Here is a 19,050-nt window from a genome sequence, read left to right on the forward strand (position 1 = left end):
TTTATATAGAAAACATCCATGGAAGCCTCAAGAATATTATGCTATACAGTGTTACGCCTAAGTCCCAGGATCCTTTATTTCGAGGAAGTTTTCGGGGTAAAGAGAAGGCTACAAAAGAATGTAATTGAAACCGTTCTTGGGGTTTATCGTTCTGTGGCGCGTGCCACAAGTCGGAATCTCAGGTACGAGTCAACGCAGATGAGTTGCGCTATTACACCGGCTGAGATAGACCATTGATCCTTTACTTTAGACCAGGGAATTTAATTCTTCTCAGGAATCGAACCTGCAAAAATAAGAGAAATAAAATCGAGGGTAGCTAAGTAAATCTACTCTTAATTCATAATATTATCTACAAGTTTATTATTAAGGATAAACTTAAAGCATATACTAATGGAGCGAGCATCACCTATGTTTTACATAGTGAACTGACGAACTGGTAAATAAGACAAAGAAGATATTTGATAATGAATCTTTCTCTCTCTCTCTCTCTCTCTCTCTCTCTCTCTCTCTCACACACACACACACACACACACACACACACACTCTCCCTCAATTTGTAATTGGCTTCACTCCTTAGGTCTCACTCCTTCGGTGCTAATGACAATAACAAAAAACGATTCTTGCACGTGCGACGTCATAAAATCTTACAAAATGTCTTTTGATTCCCACGTGTAAAGCGACAAAGACGATAATAAATTATATCGGGACATATCATTTCGCAGATAAATTAACAAAAAATAAACAAATATTTATTTTAATATCAATAACAAAACCTAATCTACTTGTTAGGAACGCTCCTTGATAGTGACAAAAAAAATCAACCAAATATTCCCCTCTTTGTCTTATTTGCTTGCATCACCATTCAGTACAGTTTGCTTGCTCCATTAGTACATGCTCTAATAAGTAAACCTACTTTTTTGTTACTCGCCAAATTTAATGAAATTTGGTAGAGCAGACAAAAATATATAGGCACATATTATTACATATTCGCAATGGTATAGGTTTGAGAGTGGAAATTACTCTAGTGTTAAGCATGAGCATTTAATTTCTTGCATTTTAGCTTACTCTATTAGAGCTATTGCTAAATTTTAGAGATGATAAGAACAAATCCAGCGTAAAAAATGTAGAATTCAAAATAGCAGACTCTATATGGTAATGTACCTGCTGAAAGAGAAACAATCTTATCTCGCTCTTTACCGAACTTAAGAATAATCAACGAGGAGGTGGAGAGAATCTATTTCCATTTTATCTTTTTTTTTTTGCTTTTTTTATTTTTTCTTTTGTTTCTATATTTTTTATATTTTTATAATTTTTGTAATATTTGTAATTTTGTAGTGCGATTTTAATATTTATTCTATGTATTTTTTACAGAAATAATATTAAAAAAAAACTCTTGTATGCACAAAGATTTTGTACATCAAGTTCACTTTATGACTGCTACATTATCACATATTAAAGCACAAAAACTTTCGTAATGTTTGAAAGAGTAATGAGAGTCTATGGGATTATCAAAATGAAGTGGCTTCTCTTCTAAATATCCACTTTTTGTACCACGAATATTTAAATTTATAAAACGAGGAGAAGATAATTAATTATGTATATAAGCGATTGAAGTTTGATAACGTTGTTTCATAAGTGTAAGTTCATGTCGTAATTATACAAAATACATCTGAAAAATATTTAATGAAATTTATTCACATTTTGAAGCCGAATCAGAGATTGAATCGAGAGATTGAATCATCTTAATTGTTCCTGCCGGAATTGTTAAAATTTTAATATTTTCTGATAATTTGTCCATTGCCTCAAATGATTTTGAAATTTTGATTTCTCCATGAATCTAAAAGTAAAGCACTATTATTGTTGCAATTAGGGAGATAAACATTTGTGAACTATATTTTTACAAAATTCATCGACATTTTATCTGAATTTGAAAGTAAATACCACAACATTGGAGTGGTCAAAATTCAAAAACATTTCAGGCAATATAAATTATCAAAAAATATTAAAATTTTAACAATTCTTGCAAGAACAATTGGGATGATTTAACCTCTCGATGTATTCGGTTTCAGAATTTAAAAAAATTTTATTAAACATTTTTCAGATACGGTTACTTTGTATAATTACGTGTGAACTCACACTTACGAAACAACGTTATCAAATTTCAATCGCTTATACGTAATCAGTTATTATCTTCTCCTCGTTTTATAAATTTATTTAAATATTTGTGATACAAAAGTAGATATTTAGAAGAAAAGTCACTTTATGTTGATAATCCCGTAGATTAATGTTACAAAAATTGTTCAAAAATTGTTACAAAAATCTTTTTCAGCAGGTCTATGTTGAGTCTGCCATTTTAAATTCTACATTTTTTACAACTTTTACACTGGATTTATTTTCAGGAAACATGATAACCTCTTATTTAAAAGCAGTAGCTCTAATAGAGTAAGCCAAAATGCAAGAAATTAGGTGTTTGTGCTTATCATTATATAAAGATAATTTCCATCCTCAAATCTGCATCATTGCTGCAATATAAAAAAAATACATTTCTATTATTTTTATCTGCTCTACAAATGTATCAAATTTCATTAAGATATTTCTCCAAGAATTGAGTTTCTACAGATTTCTTTGAAATTCGGATATTGTATTTAAAATAATTTTATCTATATGTGGTTAAAATTTTCATTTTCTACCTTAGCGGTGAAATGGATATATTCACTTTCAAAGTTTTAGCTTTTAACATGTAAACTCCTATATTAAGCCTTGCCGAAATAACGTTTTAATATTTTGCGACGAAAATTTTCTATAGATTTTTTTTTTTTTAATAAATATGTGATGTAGAAATATTATAGGAACCTTATACAAAAAATGGAGAGTCCTAGCGGTGCCGTTTCTGAACTAGAGTAATTTAAATTTGTAATTTGATGAAATTTTCCTTTTCGCACATCGAGCGGCGAGACAAGGACATGCTGTTGCCTACATTTCAACTTCAGTGCAGACTAGTGTTTGTGTACATGTGTACTGTGTGTGTACGTTCACCTCAAAAATTTCTCTGGAAGAGCACGCGGAGAGGCATATTCGTAGGTTGTACGCGATTAATTATCTAGCACGATTGTAACCGGAGAAATACCTTAAATTCGGCGTGATGGAAAGGTAGGTTTACTTGTTAGTTCTTTGATGATGATTTCGATATTTTACTTTAAATAATTTGTACGCGTCACAGCCGCAATGCTGATCTGTTGGTTAGATATTAGCATGAAATAAGAATAAGAAGACTTAACTAGATAGGATAGAGAGAAAAAAGTTGGTCACAAAAAATGTTCCGTGTACTACCAGGTTTGCCAAACGGAATAACTTATAACACTTTGTCATCATATTGAATATTTATGTATACAGTATATACTTGTGACTGCGTTATATACGTATGTGTGTTAAATAGATACGTGTCTCCTGAAAAGTAAACAGAGTTTAAATAATTGTATTCACAATATATTTATTAAAGTAAATTAGTTTAGTTACATTTTATTTGTAATCGTGATGTAAGATTTAGCTTTTGATATTTATTTAGATTAGTCTTCTCATCTCAAATGTACTCATTCGACATGTTTTCTAAAAGAATTCGGCAGAAAAACGGTCTGTCTTGCGTAAATTATTAAGCATTAAAGTTCGCGACTTTAGAGGTTGAGATATCTGCCCTAACGACTCAATATAGCGTTATGTGTATATACTTTGGTTACAAATTTTTTGCTTTAAAAATAGAAAAATTATATGTATAGAGATAAATAATGAAAAATTACAAACTAACACAAAACTAATAAGTTTTTCATAGACTCCTTGAGCAATTGAACAATCTAGAAATATGATAATAACATAAAATACAGGCGGAAATTAACGCTGTTTATCAATTAACGCAATTTTTCTTAACATTAAATATACAATGTATACAATGTATACAATGTATAAACTTTGATCTTGAACATTTTCACTCATGATTTGAGTCTTCATCAGCAATCTTTCCCCCTAATACAACGGTTGGATTATTGCATTACAAAATAATATCTCTAATGTTTTTCCTCTCAAAAAATTGAACCGTTATGAGGTAAGTCACACACTAAAGTTAGAAACCTGAGTGTCAATGAGAACTCAAACTAAAATTATATAAATGATTAAATTATCGTATGTATAAATTTAAAAATTAATAATCACCTCACCTCCCACGGTCGACGCCTCAATGCTGAACAATAAATGTGTTATATGCAACATTTTATGCATTGTTAATAAGTTAAAAAGTTAAAAATTATCATCAAAATTTTAAAATACTAATTGAGAGAACAATTTGTGTCATTTCGATCGTCGGTTGAATAATGATTGCTAAATAAGTAATAGCGGTCAATTTGAAGACAAACAAATTATAGTTTATGATATGTATTATGAACAACCTTACAGTTTATTAAGCATCTCAGTGTAAGCATGATTTAAGGTAACAGTATTATGTTGTAAATTTAGCTTTGGTCTGTCGATTAATATGCATCATCTCCGATATCAGTCTTTTGTTATAATAATTCTCCACATCCAGAATCTCCACATTTTGCTAATCAAAGTCATGATCACTTTGCAACCTATGATCTATAATCACCGAATGAATAGATGTTTGACTATAGATATACTTTTGGTATTCAGAAAGTCTGGTTTTTAATTTCCTTCCTGTTTATCTCACATAGAAAGCATCGCAATCACAACAATGATCTTGTAGACTACATTCCGACTTCTATCGTACTTTATATTATTATCATTATTTCTATATAGATAAATATTGAATGTCAAAAATCTATCTATTTTGATAATATATACATATTAGACTGTCAAGAAAAAAAAATTTTTTTTTTAATTTAAATGTAATTACAGTTTTTTTTTTGTATTAAATTTGAGCCAATATTATGCCTGTTATTTCTCCTCAAACATGGTGCCGAAGGTGAAGGATGTGTCTCCGTCACTGATGTGCAAGATATTTTCCATCCCGGTCATATAAAATATAAAAATCTGATAGCATTTAATTTTATATACATATAGTTATCATTTGATAAGAAAGGCAAAAATAAATTGAGAAAATGGTAGTTTGTCAAATAAAAATCATTGATTTCGCTCTAAAAATTGGCTGAATTTTTTGCAATAAAAATAAAAGTATATAACAGATTGTTTTTACTTTTCAACGTACGATAAAGGGATATTTCCTCAACATGCAATTCAAAGCGGAAAATGATCGGTCTATTAGTTTCGTAAATATCATGCAATACCAGTCGCAAAAAAGCTGTTTCGAGAAAAATTCATTTAAAGTTTCAGTGCGCTTATATACCTGCGCGCCGAATTAGTCTATTGCTTATAATTTCGCTAATTTTACGAATTTCGATTTGAAATTTGCTGCACATATTTTTAACATTTCATACTATAATATTCCATTTAAAAAATTGATTATTTTTTATCCAAAAAATAAGATTCCTCTCTTAAACCGGATTTTCAAAGTGGTACTGTATGTTTTTTTGGTCATTGAACATAATGCAATAATTCATTTAACTCTACGATATACACCTTAAAAAATACAGCCTAATTAATGTGAAAAAATGAAAATTTCGAGTTCATGGTTAATTTAGCAAAATTCCAAGTGTTCAAATGTATTGTTACTCTTCTCAAATTGTAGATCTGTTCACCCAGAACAAGATCCAGTTGAAAGTTTTCCCGGGACCTCTTACAGGGCCTTTAAAAATTGCATTTAACTAAATTAAAATGTTTTTAAGAATCGAAGAATTTTTTTACATGTTCTAAAGTATATCGCTTTGTGGTTTTGACATCCTCAAATCAAATGCCTCAATTTGACAATAAAAAACTCTTTATTAGAAAATGAAATAAGTACTTAACATAAAAAAATATGATTTAATTAATTGAAGTAAGCTACATATTATTGTATATAGTTTATTTCAATTAATTAAATTATATTTTTTTGTATTATATATTCATTTCCACTTGGAATTTTCCCGGGACCTCCTACAAGACCTTTAAAAGTTGCATTTAAGTGAATTATAAAATGTTTTTTTAACTACAGAAAAAATTTTTTACAAATTCTAAAGTACAATATATTGCTTTATGGTTTTGACATCCTTAAATAAAATGCCTCAATTTGACAATAAAAAACTCTTTATTAAAAAATAAAATGAATACATAATTAAAAAAATATACTACATAATATGTAGTTTATTTTAATTAATTAAATCATGTTTTTTGTATTATATACTCATTTTATTTTCTAATAAAGAGTTAAATTGAGACATTTGATTTGAGGATGTCAAAACCACAAAGCGATTTACTTTAGAACTTTTTTAAGGAGAGAAAAAAAATTTTTTCTGTCCTTAAAAACGTCCAATTAAATGCAACTTTTAAAGCTCCTGTAGGAGGTCCCGGGAAAATTCCAACTAGATCTTGTTCTTGGTAAACAGATCTATAATTTGAGAAGAGTAACGACCTATTTGAATGCTTGGGATCTTGGTAAAATTGAACTTAAACTCGAAATTTGGTTATTTTTTTCACATTAATCAACTACATTTTTTTTAAGGCGTATATCGAAAGGGTTAAATGAACTATTGCATCATGTTTAACAATCAAAAAACCATACAATACTGCATTTTAAATCCGGATTTAGTCAGTTTTGCATCAATTCAAATATATATTAAGAAAAATTGAAACTTTGATTTAAAAATTGTTCACTAGCGACTTTTAAATTTTAATATTTTTTGATAAAAACATAGAGGTGTTTTTTTGGCATGAAATGGAAGCTTTTAAGTTAAGTGGCTGATTAAAAAAAAATTTTTTTTTCTTGACAGTCTAATACATATATACAGGATGTTTCAAAAATAGGATAGGAACCGCATTGGAGACGTAGAATGGTTAAGAGGAACAAAAAAGTTTTATAGCATTTTGAGATATTCGCTATAATTAATTTTCGAATTAAAAAAGGAAACGTCTAAGCCAATGCATGATAAGACCGCACCGCGAGAATTCGTAGCACGGTCCATCACGCCTCACTTGACAGCGGCGACAGCTCGATACCCTGTACACATATACATATATCTTTATGGTTTTTACAAATATTGGTATCATTTCGGAAGTGTAATGTACATATCAGGACCCGGTATTTTTTTGTATGAAAAGCCATTTGCCAGAACCGGTTTATTCAAAAATATGTAATGTATAATATAAAACCAGAACCAAATTTGTTTATATACATTGAACATTAGTAGTGTTACGACTAATGCTGCTATTGAGATTTTCTCCGTTTTTGAGTCAATGTATTTAAACAATTTACTCGGGGATCGGAGATTAAGTTGTGCGGTTAAGAATGCGGTTCACTGGAAAGTACCGATTTGTTTTGATCTAGCAATTGCGCAAGTTTTTGGAAATAGAGGAAAGAATCTTGGTTTGAAATAAAGGCCGATTTAATTTGGAACCTTAATCTCTTTTCTCTTTGTCTTCATTCGCTTTTGGTAAGCATGGGGGTAACGCAAAAAAGAATTATAATAATAATGTTCCGGAGAACCGTCGTAAAACGGGGGCCACGCTATTGGCAGCGACAACCTCTCAGATACTCATATATGTATATGTACTTGTATGTAACCGAAGATTAGAGATTTAGAGATTCCGTCGATAAATTCGATTCAATATTTTCGTTTATTAAAATAAATAAATGTGATAAGTAAAACAATGCGAAAAAGATAGTTCTCATCTTGGCTGTTCTCATCAGCTGTTTCTGTTTTTGACAGCTCCTTTTATATTTTGAAAATGAGTATGGGAGTGTCCTTTCAGAACCAGCAAGGCTCCGTGTAAGCCCTACTCCCCACTCTACAAGTTTATTCTTAATAAGTAATAGTTGAGTTTTAACAATTTGTAGTAATAAAAATTCGGTTTTCCTTTATGCGAGGTGAATTCACTACATTCATATTTAAAATTAATTTAACTTTATTAGAAAAAGAAAAAGGGAAAAAAAGATATTCGTTCTCGCATTCAGGAAGATTTCTATTTTACTGCTAATTACTTAATCGTTAAACGCTAATATAATATACATTATTAGTGTTAATGTACGCTTTTATATTTGTTACTTTATAGGAGGGTTTCTTTGAGAAAGATCGTGTGATATTCTTAGACATTCTTTAGAATAATCTGTAGATAATTTGTACGCAAAAGACCCTTTCAACGCTCCATACGTAGTAGTATGGGGATTTAAATCTGGGCTGTTAGGAGGTCAGAAATGGGAGCCGAAGCGAGCAGCCTCGGAGAGCATCTGTCGTATCTTTAATGTGTATGATTTATATCGAAGGTTCTCCTCAGCAATTCGACACATTGTTGACTCGCTTACACCAACAATCGATGCTAATTTTCGCAACGATTGCCCTGGGTCATCTGAAATCAGCGCTTGAACCCTTCCAACGACTGCAAGGGTCCTCGCAGTGCGTTCTTTCGATTGACTCTTCCTCGCTAGCATACTGGAACCTTTGTTGGACTGTTCTAAAGCCGTATATATTGCCACAACGTCATAAACGGTTGATCTCGGGATTCAAAGAACCGAATTGTTTCCGTTGAGCGCCCAGCACGAAGATCTTCGATGATCGCGGCTCTTCGATTATACTTCGTACTTAGTTTCAACATCGTGGCCATTTTAAGAATATGACTGTTTACTAGAAGCATCAGGCTTTCTTGGACGCCAACAACAATCTCTGGCGGAGGCACAATATAACGGAAAATTGAAATTGAAATTTCCGGATTTTGATCCTGTAGGGGAGACCGGGGCTAATACTCATTTTTCAGTTTCAAATTTTTACAGACAAAATTAAGAGACTTATCGAAAAAATGAATTCTACACTAGTTACTACATACATTTGACTACCTAATAATATTTTAATTATAAAGGAAAACTGATATGAAAAAAATACATTTTTCTAATGCATTCCATCTGATTCAACTAGCCCCGGGACCATGGTAATTCGACTAAGATTATTAAAATAAAGATTAATATATTTTAAGTTACATCTTTGGCTACATATTAATAAAACTTTTATAAAAATATATTTTAAACACAAACATTCGCGCTTCGCAGGACAAACAATATTTCTTTTTACAAAATTTATTCATTTCGTGCATAAACACATCAAATAAGCCTAGTTTTCAAGATTGGACATGAGAGAACTAAACTAATGTTATAACATTTACCATTGAGGAAAATCTCTTTAAAGGAATAAAATTTTGAGTAAGTATTAGGTTGGTGCATATGAAATGTCGGATTTTTAAGTGAATATATAAAACTGCATTTTTTTTTTCAAAAGCTGTTTATTTAATCAAAATATGCTCCATTTGTTTCAATACACTTTTCCCAATGAGATTTTAATGCATAGATGCCTGTCTTAAAGAAATTCTGATCTTTAGAATCAATAAACTCTGATATGGAATTTTTCAGTCTTCATTTTTTGTTTTCATTTTCATACCGTTTAACCCGTAAAAACTGTTCTAAATGTTTAAAAAAATGAAAGTCGGTTGGCGAAAGATCCGGTGAATAAACTGGGTGCTGCAAAATTTCATATTTTAATTCATTTAATCTCGCAATTGTTTTGTACGTATGCGGCCGAGCGTTGTCGTGGAGAAGTATTGGGCCATGCCGATTAACAAGTGATAGGCGTATAATTTTCAATTTTTCATGCATTTCATCAATGTACTGGCAGTACTTTTCGACTGTAATTGTCTCCCCAGTTCGAAGGAATGAGTAATGAATTACTCCAGTCACATTCCACCAAACTGTTATTAAAATTTTCCGTGGATGAAGTGATGGCCTTGGAGTATGAGCACAAGCCTCATTCCTATCAAGCCACCGAGCACACTTTTCCTATTGTCGTAAAGAACCCATTTTTCATCACAAGTAATAATCCGATCGAAAAATGGTTCTCGACGAAATCGGATTAGTAATGATGAGCATACGTTCAATCGATCCAGCTTATTTCGCTCGATTAGTTCGTGCGGTACCCATTTATCCATTTTTTTCACCTTGCCAATTTCAGAAAGGTGTCGCAATATCGTTGTATGGTCAACTTTCATTCTGATAGCAAGTTCCCTTGTAGATACAGTTGGATTCGTTTCCACCAATGCTTTCAGAGCATCATTTTTCACAGATATTTTGGGTCTTCCACGCGATTCATTTTGTAGGGAAAAATCACCAGACCGAAATTTTTCAAACCAACGCTGCACTTTTCGATCGTTAACAGTATTTTCCCCAAATGCCTAGTTTATATTGCGTGCAGCTTTTGCAGCATTATTACCAAGTTTATACTCATATAAAAAATTACATGAATATTGAATTCATATCCTTACGAAATTCAAAACAAATAACAAAATGGAACACTTTTGAGAAAATCTTCTTTGTTGAAATGTGACTCTGGCAATGGACAATACGACTATAAACGAGGTTATGCCAAAAACAAAAGCATAACGAAAACAGGGAGACAAACGTTCATATGTAAAGAAAATCCGACATTTCATATGCACCAACCTAATATTATAAGAGTCGTTACTAAATGAGTCATACAGTTCTATACTGTAGTTAGTCTACTATCCTCATCCGTTCATTTTTTAAAAACATTAACAACATACGATACAGAGACACATAAACAAAAAAAAATTGGACTTTATTAAGTAAGAACTACACTTACTATCTAAGTAGAAATCAAATATCTCAGACAACCGTGTACAATAGTAAAACAAAAATTTTAAAAATAAAAATATTTACTTAGGTGTACGATTTTTTAAAATTGTGGCATAACTTTTATCATAGATATGTTCGCAACAAGATGTTACAGCGGACTTAGCGACAGTGTGCTCAGACACGTTTATGCATGTCTCGCGTGTTTTATTTTTAATGTAGCCTCGATTATTCTACTTATCCCTATATTCAACTGACCTCGTTCTCTCCTATATCAATTTAGTTAATTAATTCATACAATTTCAGTTAATGTTGTATGTTTCTCAACATATGTGTGTGATCATTTAATTTCAGATTAAAAATGATTCATTCTTGCTTCCCCAAATATTACTGAAAGTTTTAAATACTAATGTTTTAAATGATCATTTATGTTATGTTTTGAGATTATGATTAAAAAATTTAATGAAATAACGAGCATATACATTTTATGGTATTTTTATTTCAATATTTATATAATGTCAATGGCATGTGTGATAATATAATGTCAGAATATATAATAAATATGGAAAAAAATATTCCTTTAAAATATTTCGTCGACAATGTAATGTAAAAAACATATGTGGTCCAATTTCTTTGATGTAATGATAAAAAGAACCGATAAAACTGTCGATGATTACCTTACGTTGATTTTTATCAAAATTGAGAGTTTTAATCATACATCATTTTATTTTTTAACAATGTAAATTAAAGTATTCGTTAACTCTTAATAAATTAATTAAGTATTATCAAAGAAACGTTTTACAAGATTATATAATACATTTGATAGTTTGGAATCATAAACATATAATAAGAATAAACAAATGAAAATTATGTCATATTTCTAATATCTATGGGATATGAACACTACGGCTAAATATACATATCAAAACATATCATTTATGTGGGAAAGAGAAAATAATTAAAAATGATTTTCTCAACAATGTAAAGACACAAGTAGGAATAATAGGCGGGTTCTAACTCAGGTCCTCTGAGGGGAGCGCGGGGCGCGGGGATACTCATAGGCGCGGGGCAGTAAGCGCGGGGAGTACTGGTAGGCGCGGGGAAGGGAGGGGAGGCGCTGGAAGTCCCAGCGCTATCGATGTTTACGTCCCGGTGCTATCGATGTTTACTGATGTGTCGCCATGTGCGGTGTCACGTATTATTGGGACCGCCGCCACCCATCATCGCAGACGCTGCCACCACTGCCGCCACCCCCGCCACAGGCACCAGTGCCACCACCACCGCCGCGTCCCCAAATTAAAAAAAAATGATAGCCATCGTTTTTCTGTAAAACAAAAGCGTTACATTAGCATGTAACATATAAGAAGAGAAATTCACATATATAAATTTATGATACTTACAATTCCAGTCTTCCGGCTCCGGATCAGGCTCGTACGGTCGGAGACCAAATAACTCTGCTAGGAAGAAATCCCTTTCTTCCCACATGTCTATTTGATTCTCCCGGTCGCACTCTCTTTCATTTCTTTTCATTCGCCAAGTGGCTATATTAATAAAGTCTCTTTTTGATTTGAACAAAATATGGAGATACAGGCTGAAAAAAAATGAACAAAATGAATTTAAAAGGAAAAAAGAAAAAATAGAAAATAAATCTATTTGTTATACTTACTGAGGGGATAATTTGCACCCCCATCTCGTCCCGTAATTGTAGCCGGACTTGCGGCTCGTTGTCGACCATAAGGTACTGAAAAGTAAAAAAAGATGCAAAATCATTAAAAAATGAAGCGCAAAAAATCACTAAAAAAAATGTTTGATAAAAAAAAACAACTTACCCCTTCCATGATACTCGTATCTATTAGGTGTTGGAATTAATTCGTAGCGTTTTACAAGTGATGGGAAGTACTTTCATTAATGTATTTTTTAATGCTCATGTGAAATAAATAACATTCTTTCATTAAAAACGCTACGAATTAATTCCAACACCTAATAATTCGAATTAGATCTCGTAAGTTGCTCATCGTTGAAAAAATAATCTAAAAAAATCGACAAAATTTTTTTAAAAATTCACAATATTATCACTTAATAAATAAACATACATTTAGCGTAAATAGTAGAATACTTTTACACTTTGGAGGGGAAAAAAAAATCACTCACATTATATATTATCACGTTAACTTTTCACCAAAACTTTCACTCGCATGCAAATTCAGCAAAAGACTGACGCTGAAAATCGATCTTCGGTGTGGTGTGGTATGGTCATGTACTTTGGGACCACCGCTGCCGCAGACCCCCCGCATCCATCCAAAGTGCTGTCATGTGGTATCATGTACTATTGGGACCGCAACCTCCGCAGACCCTGCGTCTATACAAAAAAAAAAAAATGTGTTTCAGGCAGTCACTGCGGAGTCCATCCCTAAATGCGTAGCAATATTATAACGCGAACAAGAAATATTAAAGAAAAAAAAGGAAGAAAAAAAAACCTATATAATAAAAAAAAACCTATATAATAAAAAAATTCTTACCTTCTCCACACCCTCTCCCTCTCCGTCCTCCTCCTCATCCTCCGCTGAATTCTTAGTCCTCTTCCTCTTCCTCTTCTTCTTCCTCCACCGTTTTCTCATCCTTCTCTTCTTCCTCCACCGCCTTTTCCTCCTCCTCTTCTTCCTCCTCTTATTCCTCCTCTTATTCCTCCTCCTCTTCCTCCTCCTCCTCATCTTCCACTGAATTCTTATTCCTCTTCCTCTTCGTCCAAACCCTCATCGAAATTGTAGATGAGACAATTGAACACAATTCTATTAATGCTTACTCGCTTGAGATCGTCCGCCTCATCAGCAGCCTCGATAAGGCGATAGAACAGTCCTAATTCATCTACGCGTATTAGAGTGAGATCAATTATAATATTATTATGAATCTCCTCTAAGAAATAGGAGGAGACGCTCTCTTCTTCAGTTTCTCCTTCTTCCTCTTCCACTTCCTCTTCTTCCACTTCCTCTTCTTTCACTTCCTCTTCTTCTTCCACAGCCTCATCGAGATTGTCGAAGAGGTATTTGAGCGCAATTTTATTAACGCGCACATGCCTGAGATCGTCCACCTCATCAGCAATTTCAATGATCCGATGGAACAGTTCTAATTGATGTACGTGTAGTTGAGTGAGATCTATGATATCACTTTGACTCTCCTCTGAGAAAGAGGAGGAGGAGGAGGAGGAGGAGGAGGAGGAGGAAACGCTCTCCTCTTTAGTTTCTTCTTCCACTTCCTCTTTAGTTTCTTCTTCTACTTTCTCTTTCATTTCCTCTTCCTTCACAGCCTTATCGAGATTGTCGATGAGGTGTTTGAACGCAACTCTATTGATGCACACATGCCTGTGATCATCCACCTTGGCAATGAGGCGATTGAACACTCCTAATTGATCTATATTTAATTTAGTGAGATCAATGATATTATTCTCAATATCCTCTAAGAAAGAGGAGGAGGAGGAGGCAGTTTCCTCAACTTTTTGTTGTTTTTGCATGTTATAACTGCACAATAAAAAATTATCATTTCACTTAATCACAGAAAATGTGCAACAATATTCTATCATTAACACTAAAATAGTAGAATATTGTTGCACATTGGGGGGAAAAAAATATCACTCACGTCTTAACACGTCTTGCGCGCGGAAAAAGCAGAACAAAGACTGATGTTGAGAATCGATCTTCGCCATTGAGAAGCGAGCCTGCCTAGAATCTATAGGGGTGGGAGGCAGTTGTATATAAAACACTTTAGACCATAAGTGCCGTCACGAAAAGTTATCGCTATAGCGCGTCGAGATATAGGATGAATGGATGGATAGATGGATAGGAAGTAAAGAAAGTACATATATATAATGATATGAACAAAAAAATTTTTTATTCACATATTATTACATCATTTCTTTTTTTTACGTATTAAAAACTAAAGCCAATAGCTCGCAATCGACGAGCTGATTTTGTTTGTTAAAAATATCACTATCGCGTATAGCGTTTTTGGACGCGATGTTGGAGAATCGCGTATACTTGACATCAACTGTATCGACGAGTCGGGTTAATCGTTCGAACGTTACATCGATACATTCGTCAAACTCAAACATACGTCGTAGCGTCGTTTCGGTCATCATCATGCGTACGGATGAAGAATTGAGACGTACGAGCGTAGCATCGTTCAGCATGCAAACGCTGACGGTTAACGGTCCAACACTTATAAAATTGTCTTTATATTCATTTCGCAGCATCTTGTAAACATTCCATCGCTGCTCGTAGAAACCTTTCCACGTTTCGAGAGACAGCAGCAGTTCATGTCCGCGATGATCTCCCAGGGCGATCTCCACGTAACTCGGTGGACCAACGTTGATTCCAATTTCCAAAAATTTATAGCCCGTAGTCGTCAGATCGTAACGTCTACCCAATAAACGCATCTTACGATGCTCCATGCTGTGTATACTAGGTGGGGTGAAAAGTAACCTCCTTGGGAATGAAAAAAATTTTTTTCTTATGCAGAATCTCGCCCAAAATATGGCGTGTTCGCTCAGTACTAATCTTTGTAGCATCTGCTAGCTCGCGCACCTTCACTTTCCGGTCAGCCAACACCATTTCATGTATTTTTTTGACATTTTCCTCGGTAACCGCATCGGAGGGCCTGAAGCTGCGGACTTCATCGGTAGTGGAGTTGCGGCCACCACGAAACTCTCGAAACCAATATTTGACGGTGTAATCTGACGGAGTATTAGCCACATAATATTTATCCAACTTTTCTTTTGTTTCCTTCGCCGTTTTGCCTCTCAAAAAATAATGTTTTATGAGAGAACGAAAATCGTTTTCGCAAACACGTCAACAACAATCAGCTCTCAAAACAAAACTAAGGGCAGTATCGCACTGCCACTTGGCATGTCTGCCTAAATATGAACGGACTACAAGGCACCATAAACTTTTTTGCAGTAGTGGCGCATTCTGGCGGTCAAGGAGGTTACTTTTCACCCCATCTAGTATATACATAATGTTAAAAAAAAACGTTTCTTTTGCATATAGAATGTTAAAACTTACATGTTACTGCAGTTCTTCTTTGTTTCGTACGATGAGTTGCTGTCTTTAGCGTAGTATATTTTTTTTTTCAATCGTTCGTACAAGCGAGTATCGCAAGACTAATTGCACCGCGTAAATTGCGATATATATAAAACTTCTAGAATCGAAGAGGGGATAACTCTCCCCTCTTTTTCTAAGAATTGCGAACCTGTTGCAACACGTTTTATCGAGTCTTTCTACGTTCTTTTTATTTTTTATTTTTTGTTCGCGAGTTTATCAATGCTTATACTTTATGATTTATATTTCGATGGCATCGATGACGTTGGTGATGAGCACGTTGGTGACTTTGACACCTTTTCTCCAGGATATTCCCAATATCTCGCTTTTTCCTTCGAAGGCGGTGGACTTGGCGGACTTGGCGACAATGGACAGTACCCCTTTCGCTCGATTGATTTTCGACGTATATATTCCTTTATTCGGTCCATGTCTTAACGCTCGTAACTGAAGCTTACGATTGAATGAAAAAAAAGTCTAATATACTGCCTATATACATTGCATATATGTACTGTCAGATGTACTGTCTGATCGGACACATTTTATCAAGTTTTATCTTTTTATGTATTTTTCTTTGTCACGAATTTATACATACGTTTATACATACGTTTATACATACATATGTTTATACATACATACATATGTACATACATACGTACTACGTACATACGTTTATACATACGTTTATACATTACAAAGGAAGGGAAAAGAAATACATAATAAATACGTTAACGTATTTTTATTTAAAAAATTCTTTTGCAACCACCAATTATATATTTTCAATACATTTTGTAACGCGCAATTCTTAACATGTTGTCCATATCGTATAATATTAGTAACATCTAGATTAGATAAAGATTCCATGTCTTCGTAAACTGCGTCAAAGGCCTCGATGTACATACGTTCTCGCTCATCGTCCAGAAGCAAGTTCTGCAGCCACGTTCGTTTCTCGCGTCCCTTGACATACACGACAGCATCGTCTTCAAATACAGCCATCGTAATTCGACGTTTCGCCTCGTTGTACGGGATCGTCCCGTCCTTCCATTGCAATCCATGGTGATAAGCAATCAACCAGGAGGCGCAAGACCTGTCGGATCTTGTCAAAAATTTCCATGGTATGGGGCTCGTAAAAATGTAATGCGTGAGAACGGTCCCCTGTTTCAACACCGCTACTTCCTTCACGATAAATTTCTTGTTAACGATGAATCCTTGCAGATCTACGAACGTTGGCACGAGCATGTTGTCGAGAAGACTGCGGTCGATTGTGGTCGATTGCGACGTATCGTAGATCTTATATCATATCAGAGGTGCATCTTAGGTGATTTTGCGCACAACATTGTTCAATGGATTATACTGAACCACGCGATCGTGTATGATGAGACAATAGGCTGTTGTATTTGCGGGTACATCCTCTTTACATTCAAAGTCTAATCGCACGTCCACGGTGCCACTCTTGACTGATTCGTTCTGTCGAGAGCAATCGATGATCACGAATGGACCATTACGTAAAAAAGTTGTAAAGGTGAGACTCGGCTCGAGATACTCGTATCCGTAGTAGCCCTTGCAGAAACGCGCGTACAAGTCGTACAGAATCGCACATCTGTTTTTGTCAAAATCCAGATTCAAGTCATCGTACGGATAACATTCCGAATTCAGGTAAAGTTTCGCATTGGTTAATTTGCAGTCGTCGAATCGACTTACATCGGACATGACGTTTTTTCGACCTGTTTGCATAGCGAAAATAACGTAGCGCGGCTTCTCAAGCTGAGTAGCTGTCTTGATGGCCCACGAATGCTTGGTTGTGCTCTGCAAGAGCGGAAATTCGTACAGATCCCACGAACGAAAAGCCATGCTCAGATATCGTCCGCTCTCCAAAGCGCGCAGCATCGACAGCTTATTTATCTCGCTCAATAACACGTGCGGCATTCGCCACTGTACTTTGAATAATTCGAGCGTTGGCTCTACCGCCGGATCTCCCGTCAGACAATTGTTGTCGTTGCGCGCTCGTATTAAAATCAACTCGTGACGAGCATTGATCACCACGCGTTTGTAATCTTCGCAAAATCCCAGCAGTACGTAGAGCGGTACACAGAAATTAAAATATCCGGCTGCAGTAGTCTGCGCATCCCAGCCGGCATTCCGTAGAATCACGCTTCTATCGGATGACACTGTTACATAGTTATTGAGCCTGCTAATTATATCCACATTTCTATTACGATCAATCTCCACACCATTGAATTCATATCGAATCTCATCGAATATGAACGCGACGCAATTATTTCCCAATGTCACATGAGCACTTTATTCTTCGTCAGTTTTCCCTCGACATATAGAAAGCTTTCGTACGGCAGTGTATACAGATCCTGTTGCTGTATGGGTATTCTTATTTCGTCGCTGTACCCAAACGTGGTGTTGGCGAACGGGTTGTACGTGTGAGTCTCAATCTTGACGATGCGATCATCGAAGATCGGCTCGTCTTTAATGTTTAAGATATCAGTCATCTCAAATGTTGCGCACCGCGAATCCCAAAGACTTTAAAAATGTAACGTTCGTCGCGTTGAGTTTCTTCTTCCTGATGCAACTGGATGAGCGAGCGTTATCGAGCTGTGGCGTCACCGACCTTGTAAAGGATACGTTATCTCTCTGCGTACGCTCCGTTCCGTTCAGCACGAGCATTTCACGCTCACGTTATTACTGTCGCCGTCGTACGTGCAATCTAACGGTGATCTCTTCTCCTCGAAAATCGAGCAATCGTCCGTTTTGATCGACGATCGTTAGATCTGTAATGCTCCGTGCGATGATCGGCAGGTAAATGATTTGCGTCGGCCTCTCTGATATCTTATATCCTGGCGCCACGCTCGGCGAAAATTCATGTATCGTGTGCACGCTTTTGCCGTTGTTGTATGCACCCGCGGTCACGTTGCACTCTACGCGGATAACGTTTACATTCATTATGTTGATCGACACGTCCGATTCGTGCCACCTTCGCGACTGCAGTATACGCTTCGACGAGAATCCCAGCAGCGATCCAATGCTGTTGGACTTGTCAAAGTTTATTCTGTACGCACATCTAATCTCACTTTCCCCCTTTTAAGTTTGGCGGAGCAATCGGGTTCTTCATCCTATCATTATCCACATCAGTTTATTGTTTTGTCTCCCCCCACCCATAACTTTTTTGGCTCGCGGTGGGGACTTTTCGAAAACGCGCGTTTTTAAAAAACATTTTATCGAAAAAAT

General features: G+C 34.8%; 2 protein-coding genes across 2 annotated transcripts; both read right to left on the reverse strand.

Moving 5' to 3' along the window:
- Positions 1-14,173: 14,173 nt before the first annotated feature.
- On the reverse strand, positions 14,174-15,722 carry LOC147908811 (uncharacterized). Its single transcript, XM_087408603.1, has one exon. It carries the CDS (start codon positions 15,285-15,287, stop codon positions 14,643-14,645), a length of 645 nt encoding a protein of 214 aa, XP_087264729.1. The 5' UTR covers positions 15,288-15,722; the 3' UTR covers positions 14,174-14,642.
- Positions 15,723-15,834: 112 nt separating this feature from the next.
- LOC147908812 (uncharacterized) lies at positions 15,835-17,981 on the reverse strand. The gene has a single exon (XM_087408604.1). The coding sequence runs from the start codon at positions 17,737-17,739 to the stop codon at positions 17,128-17,130; it is 612 nt and encodes a 203-aa protein (XP_087264730.1). The 5' UTR covers positions 17,740-17,981; the 3' UTR covers positions 15,835-17,127.
- Positions 17,982-19,050: the final 1,069 nt, after the last annotated feature.

The sequence above is a fragment of the Acromyrmex echinatior genome, chromosome 8 (assembly GCF_024713525.1).
Source record: "Acromyrmex echinatior isolate Ae372 chromosome 8, ASM2471352v2, whole genome shotgun sequence".
Taxonomy (NCBI): Eukaryota; Metazoa; Arthropoda; class Insecta; order Hymenoptera; family Formicidae; genus Acromyrmex; species Acromyrmex echinatior.

What these genes read in the sequence shown, in the direction of transcription:
- LOC147908811 (XM_087408603.1), bottom strand. Translation starts at nt 15,287, where the DNA reads ATGCTACAAAGATTAGTACTGAGCGAACACGCCATATTTTGGGCGAGA.
- LOC147908812 (XM_087408604.1), bottom strand. Translation starts at nt 17,739, where the DNA reads ATGCCGCACGTGTTATTGAGCGAGATAAATAAGCTGTCGATGCTGCGC.